The sequence below is a fragment of the Felis catus genome, chromosome D1 (assembly GCF_018350175.1).
Source record: "Felis catus isolate Fca126 chromosome D1, F.catus_Fca126_mat1.0, whole genome shotgun sequence".
Lineage (NCBI taxonomy): Eukaryota > Metazoa > Chordata > Mammalia > Carnivora > Felidae > Felis > Felis catus.
In genome coordinates, this window is record NC_058377.1 from 57476954 (window position 1) to 57484781 (window position 7828).

General features: G+C 42.0%; 1 protein-coding gene across 2 annotated transcripts in view; it reads right to left on the reverse strand.

The window, feature by feature from the left end:
- POLD3 (DNA polymerase delta 3, accessory subunit) overlaps positions 1-6842 on the reverse strand; it is a 51338-nt gene extending 44496 nt beyond the window's left edge. Inside the window, exons 1-2 of one of the 2 annotated variants that reach the window (XM_006936939.3) lie at positions 6661-6842; positions 5308-5363 (exon numbers count right to left, since the gene is read on the reverse strand). In XM_006936939.3, coding sequence (XP_006937001.1) covers positions 5308-5363; positions 6661-6720 — 116 coding nt within the window. In that variant the 5' untranslated portion in view covers positions 6721-6842. Of the gene's footprint in view, positions 1-5307; positions 5364-5929; positions 6623-6660 lie in introns of those variants that run through there. The other variant, XM_019811826.3, reaches the window with a different exon arrangement.
- Positions 6843-7828: the final 986 nt, after the last annotated feature.

Genomic DNA, 7828 nt, shown 5'->3' on the forward strand with positions numbered 1-7828 from the left:
CATAGTGCTTAATACTCACTCAACAAATATTTATTGGCACATACTATGAGCCAGACACTGAAGAGACGATTGTGGCATCCTGTATTTTCCAAAGATGGTTACAACAACATCTCCCACCCCACATGTTCTTCTACACCCTCCCATAGAGAGGCGGAGTCCATCCCCATGCCTTGAATATGAGGGCTAGTGATTCATTTTAACCCAAAGAATAAAGCACACATGACACTGCCTGACTTCTGAGGTTAGTCGGAAAAGGCAGTCAGCTTTTGCCTTGTGCTGGAACACTAGCTTTTGGAGTCCTGAGCTGCTATGTAAGAAGCCCAACCACCTAGGCACGCCTGGGTGGCTCAATCCGTTAAGTGCCTGACTTCAGCTCACATCATGATCTCATGGTTTGGGAGTCTGCGCCTAGCACCAGACTCTGTGCTGACAGCTCAGAGTCCGGAGCCTGCTTTGGATTCTGTGTCTCCTCTATCTCTGCTCCTTCCTTGCTCATTCTCTCTCTCCTCTCCCTTTTCCTCTCCCCTTCTCCCTCTCCCCCACTCCACTCCTTCCCTCTGTCTCTCAAAAATGAACATTAAAAAAATTTTTTTTAATTAAAAAAAAAGAAGTCCAACCACCTGGAGACACTATGCTCTGAGGAAGCCCAGCCCACACAGAAAGACACATGCAATGTCTGATCAACAGCCCCAGCTGAAGTCCCAGCAGATGGCCAACATCAACTGCCACACGTGCATAAAGATGCCCACACATGATAAGGCCCCCACCACTGAGGCTTCCAAGCTGAAACACCAAATGTGATGGAGCAGAGATAAACCATTCTGTGTCCTGCCCAAATTCTAAGCCAAAAGAATCTATGAACGTAATAAAATGGTTGTTTCAAGCTGTTAAATTTTGGGATAATTTGTTATACAGCAATAGTAATTGGAAAAGTGATCAACATGGTAAACAGGTTCTCTACCTTCATGGAGTTTATACGATAGTTGGGGCGGGCGCCTTAGAAAATGTCAGATAGTAATAAGAATTGTAAAATTCCGGATCAACTGGACATTCACATGCAAACAAATGAAATTAGACCCTTTCCTTACACCATATACAAAATGATTCCTGGAAGAAAAAGTGCCTATTTACACATTTTAGTGCTTCATTTAAAATTAGCTTGAGCTGGGGCACCTGGGTGGCTCAGTTGGTTAAGCATTTGACTCTTGATTTTGGCTCAGGTCATGACCTCACAGTTCATGAGATCGAGCCCCACGTTGGGCTCCAAGCTGACAGCGTAGAGGCTGCTTGGGATTCTCTCTCTCAAAATAAATAAATAAACATTTTTAAAAAAAGGAATTTAAAATTAGCTTGAGCCAACACCTAATTTGAAAAACTACAGTGTATTCATATTATGAGGACTGAAGCATTTTTAATATGTTAACAAGCATATGTAGAAACCTTGAATATGTGATAATTATTGATGTAAGAGCTAAAATTACAAAACTCTTAGAATACAACATAGAAGTAAATCTTCATGACCTTGGGTTGGGCAAAAAGCACAAGCAATAAAAGATTAAAAAAAAAAAAAGGTGTTTGGCTGGCTCAGTCAGTAGAACATGGGACTTCTGATCAGGGGTGGGGGGGGTCATGAGTTCAAGGCCCACGTTGGGCACAGAACTTTAAAGTAATATTTTTAAAAAGATAAAATAAATTGGGCTTCATCAACAACAAAAACTTCTGTGCTTCTAAAAGTACCATCAAAAAAGTGCAAAGACTGCCCACAAAACGAGAGAAAAATTTTGCAAGTCATATATCTGATCAGGGTCTTGTATCCAGAATATATAAAATAATCTTCATAACTCAAAGATTAGAAAACAACCCAGTGAAAAAATGGGGAAAGGATCTTTCTCCTAAGAAGATGCACAAATGGCTAATAAGCACGTGAGAAGATGATCAACATTATTAGTTATTATGGAAATGCAAATCAAACCATGATAATGCCACTTCACACACCCTAGGATGGCTAAAACAAAAAAGACAAATGATAAAAAGAGTTGGCAAGAATGTGGAGAAATTGGAACTCCCATACCTTGCTGGTGGGATTTTAAATTAGTGTAGCCACTTTAAAAAACAGCTTGTCAGTTCCTCAAAATGTTATACATGACCCAGAAATAGGTATATATATCCAAAAAAGCTGAATACACATGTCCACACAAAAATCTGTACACAAATGTTCATAGTAGCATTATTCATAATACTCAAAATGTGGAAACAACCCAAATGTCCATCAACTGACGATGATAGATAAAATGTACTATTTAAGTATGTTATGGGTTGGGGCACCTGGGTGGCTCAGTCAGTTAAGAATCTGACTCTTGATTTCGACTCAGGTCATGTGACCCTAGGGTCATGGGATCAAGTCCCCGCATCAGGCTCTGCACTGAGCATGGAGCCTGCTTGAGAGTGTCTCTGTCTCTCTGTCTCTCTCTCCCTCTGCCCCTCTTCACAGCTCTCAAGCTCATTCTCTCTAAAAATTAAAAAAATTTTTTTTTCAATATTATGGGTTGAATTGTGTCCCCCCCTCACCCAAAAAAAGGTATGTTGAAGTCCTAACCACCGGTACCTCAGAATATGACCTTCTTTGGAAAGAGGATCTTTACAGATGTAACTAGTTAAGATGAGATCATACTGGAGTAGGGTGGGCTCCCAATTCAGTATGACTGGTATCCTTATACAATGGCCATGTGAAGACATAAACACACAAGAAGTATGTCATGTGACAACAAAGGCAGACACTGGGGTTACGGAGCTATAAGCTAAAGAATGCCAAAGACTGCCAGCAAACCGCCAGAATCTAGGAAGGAATGAAGGATTCTTTACAGGTTTCAGAGAGAGCATCTGCTGACACCTTAATTTTGGACTTTTAGTTTCTGCAAGATAAATTTGTTGTTTTAAGCCACCTAGTTCATAGCATTCTGTTATGTCAGCCTTAGGAAACTAACTTGCCATATAATGGAATATTATTCAGCCCTAAGAAGGACTTAAGTAGTGATACATGCAGGGACAAACCTTGAAAAGATGGTGCTAAGTGAAAGAAACCAGACACACAAGAATACATATTACAGGATTCCATTCATACGAAATTACCAGAAGAAGTAAATCTATAGACAGAGAGTATATTAGTGGTTGCCTAATACTGGGAAGAAGAGGGTGGGGGGATGAGAAAGGAGTGGAGAGAAAGTGGTAAGTGACTGCTAATGGATACAGGGTTTCTTTTTAGGGTGATGAAAATGTTTTAAAATTAATTATAGTGATGGCTGTATAACTTTGTGAATATACTAAAACCTACCGAGTTGTACATTTTCAATGGGTGAATTACATGGTATGTGAATTATATCTCAATAAAGCATATCTCTTTATATCTCTTCTTTTGAAGAAAAGAACTAACAGATTGATACCACAGAAAGTTAGGAAAGGGTGGGATACCTGAAATAGAGCATTATAAAGGGTTGTTGCAAAAAGTAACATGTGACATTTGAGCTACAACTTGAAGGATGAGGACAGCTGGGAGAAGAGCATTCCAGATAGAAGGAATGGTGCAAATGTCCAAAGGTGGAAATGAGCCCAGCATATTTGAGGAACAAGTGAGGTAGACAGTAGCATGGGATGAAGTTGTTTGAGAGACAGGGGCTAGACAGTATGCTGATTCTATAAAAATTACAGATCATCAAGGTAACTACAATAAAATGGCAGGCAACTTTATTTCATCTCCAGCTCTCAATATGCACCTTTAAGCCCCAACAGGCTTGTATCGTAATAGTTATTTCATAAACATCTGTAGCCATAACAATTACTCTTATATATGTCCATTCTCAAAGTTACCTGAAACTCTTGGGTTTGGGCCTGACTAGCATTAGCAACAGAAATCTCAGAGAGTCAAAATCAATCCAAATCAATCCCTAGGCCAAGAGTTTCAGGTCCTGGAGGCATAAAAATCACAGTCAAAACCAGATTCTAGATCTGTCCAACAGCAGCCCACATAAAGCCAAACCGACCCATTCTATATATCAGGAATTTTCTAAGACTCATGGAATATTCCCTAACTCAAAGAAAGCTTCTATGACTCAAAGAATGGGGGAAAAAAATCAGACCATCTTTAGGAATAAACTGAACTAAATGGGCATTTAATTCAATATACGTTCTCTCAGCCTGTTCACCAATTCCTCCCCTTGGGACAGAGACAACATTTTTAAGTTAAGAAATTTTTAAGTTAATTCAAAACCTTGCCTTTTCCCTTTTGGCCTCAAGTTGGACTACAAGTTTCAGCAAGCAAAGGTGATACAGCAAAATTCAAGGACAATGCCCTGTGCCATCCTGAACACTCCCTTTTTACTTTCACTTAAATAGTTCTCCCCAGGCTTATATTGTTACACAGCCTGTATCAAACACCTGTTGACCTCATTGTGAAAGTACTTCAGTAACAGCCACATGTGGGCCTAAGGAACACGTGTGAAAATGTAACAAAGATATAACAGGCATATAAATTTGAGACATAAACAGAATTGGCTAGCCCATTTAATAAATTTGAAATGACAAAGTGATGTTCATCAGAAGCCAAGACTACAAATAAATCCAGTAAATGTATCACCACACATTTGTATATAAGTAGGTAAGTCCACCTATCTCCTAAATCATAGGCAAAATTAGTAAAAAGTATAAAAAATAGCTCTCTTTCCCATTTTCCAGGGGAAGAAAAAATTACCTCAAGGCTAACTGTAAAGCTAAAAACAAAGCAAAACAGGGGCACCTGGGTGGCTCAGTCGGCTAGGTGGGTTAGGCATCTGACTTCGGCTCAGGTCATGATCTCATGGTTCATGAGTTTGAGCTCCGTGTCAGGCTCTGTGCTGACAGCTGAGTCTGGAGCCTGCTTTGGGTTCTGTGTCTTCCTCTCTCTCTGCCCCTCCCCTGCTCATGCTCACTTGCTCAAGTGCTCGCTCTCTCTCTCATAAATAAACATTAAAAAAAAATTTTTAGGGGCGCCTGGGTGGCTCAGTCGGTTAAGCGTCCGACTTTAGCTCAGGTCACGATCTCGTGGTCCGTGAGTTCGAGCCCCCCGTCGGGCTCTGGGCCGATGGCTCAGAGCCTGGAGCCTGCTTCCGATTCTGTGTCTCCCTCTCTCTCTCTGACCCTCCCCCGTTCATGCTGTCTCTCTCTGTCCCAAAAATATAAACATTAAAAAAAATTTTTTTTTAATTTTTTAAATAAAAGTGAAGCAAAACAAAACAAAAAATTCCAAAGTGAATAAAATTAGTAAATTGGACTTACTGTTTAGCCTGGTTAACATGAACTCCTAGTGTATAGCTCAGCCATTTGTATGTCACCTACAAGAAGAAATTTTTTTTAACATTTTATTAGATAACTCCAGAATGCAGGTCAGTCCCAAGGGTTCCTAGAGATTCCTACTCTGATGATAATGCCTTATAAATTACAGTAGCTGCCACCCTAGTTTTGGCAAGAACGATCCATCTGGGCAGGTAGGACTGAGATATTTATCTTACAAATATTAAAAAATTTGTTTCACAGGCTAATTAATGCAAGAGTCTAAAAAGAAGGGCTGAATATACAAAGAAAAATCTCTCATTTTCTTTACATTCTGTTTTACTCGTGCCCTTTATTCACATTCCATCCTTTTGTGTGGCCGCCACTGATAAATATCTAAAACTCATCCAGGAGCTAGATTACTTTGAAGTGTATACCATAAACTTCTAAGGAAAGTTGCAGCCATGCAAACGTTAACAGGCACAGATGGTGTAGGGGTCAGGAATGAAAAAAGTGGATGAATACTGTATCTGGGGTTAGACTGGAAACTACAGGCATTAAGCCTTGTTTTTCCTTCCACCCTTCCTTGAACTTCCCGTCATGTGTCACTTCCTTGTATGCTCCTCACCTCTCAAAGTCTTCAATTCTAAATGCTGAGTTTCCAATAATTAAGACGTAGACGAAAGCAATAGCAAAAGAGACAGACGTAGGTTGGAAAACTGCCTATCCCTTACTAACTACCAAGAAGTTATTTGGCTCGTCTGCTTCAACTTCCTTTTTTTAGGGTTACTTCCACCGCCCTTTGGGTGGGTCCTGTAAAGATCAAATGCAGTCATGTATATCCCAAGCTCACAGTAGGCACTCAATTATCATGGTTTGCAAAGTCCATTCACATTCATCGGCTCACTTGATCTTTTACTCAAACCCTATGAAGTATTAATACCAAATTTCCAAAGGAGGAAATCGACTGTTGAAAAGCTAAACAATTCGTCACCTAACCCAATTAAGGCACAATTTCCTCAACAGTAAACCTGGGACTTTAAACGCCAGCCACCTTATCAGACAGGTGAAGAAACGCCTTACAATTATTATCTACAAGTGCCCCTCCCTCCGCGCCTGTCCTCTAAGCCCCGGCTCCTAGCAAAGTCCCCAGCACGCCCACCCAAGGGACGCGGACTTGCGCGCGGCAGAGAAAGTCCCCCGCGAGTCCTCGCTCGCCCAGGGGCACGAGGCGTGGGGACTTGTCTCCCCTCCGCCGGTCCCCACCAGGCCACGCGCAGAGGGGTCAAGGCCCCCCGCAACCCTGGCCTGGCCCAAGACTCAATCGCATGCCCACATTCCCCAGTCCTAGCTCCTCACGATCTTGTTCTGGTCCGTGACGAACTCGTCTATATTTTCCAGATAAAGCTGGTCCGCCATGGTGCTGCGGCGCTGAGCCCCGCCGCCACAACCGCAGCTCCCGCCGGCGGGAAACGTCTTCCCACCCTCCCAGGTCCCGGGTCGTTTCCCACAGCAACGAATCCGACGCGCTACGGCGGCCGCCCGAGGGTCAAACTAGTCTCCGAGAAGGCGCAGGCTCAAGTAGGCGGAGCTAGCAAGTTGGAGCAGGCGGAAGTGTAGAGCTAAGAGCGTGCGCGTGAGGTGGCAGGGCTGTTCTTGGAGCTGTGGTTTCAAATCTCCCATCTGCAGTTTAATGACTAACCCAGGGCAAAATACCTCACCTCTGGGAATCACAGCCTTTCCACTTTGTAAATTGATAAAATAATCCTTGCCTTTTCATACCTTTATTCAACAGATACTTATCAAGTACCTATTCCAGGCACTTCTTAGGCACTGAGGACACAGGAGTGAATGATAAAGACAGAAATAAACCAGTAATTTTAGTAGAATGATGCCAGCTGGGATAAAGTACTGCTGATTATAATCCCTCAAAATTGAGAAATTAGAGATAGTTTTCAAGAAGGGATGGGAAGAGAAATGTTTCAGAAAGAGGCAGGAACATTTGCTGGGAAGAAAAAAAGAGTTTGTTGCAGCTGGAATGTTGGGAGAAGAGGGCAATGAGGAGAGATGAGACTTGGGAAAAGGCCAATCATGCTGCACGTACAAGGCTATGTGAAGGGGCACATGAACTTGATTCTCAGGAAAAGGTTTCAGGTCGGGAGATTTCAACTAAAATTTCTCCTTACATCAGCTAAAAAACCCTTAATAACTGACTTCCACATAAGCCAGTGTAGTTCAAGAGGGCAGCATGGTGGAAAATGGAGCAAGCTCTAGAGTTAGACCCTGGATTTGAATCCTGGTGTTGATAATTGTCGTGTGACCCTAAGTAAGTTATTTAACCACTGCAAGCCTTTTACCCCATCTATAATATAGAAATAATAATAGCATCCCCTTCAAAGTTTTGTTGCAACAAGTACTGATTCAAGACATAGCAACAGCCTACTAAGGGCCAGGCACTGTTCTGGGTGCTGGGGTCAGCTGGGGTCAGCAATACACAGAGCCTGTTCACATGTAGCTTACATTCTCA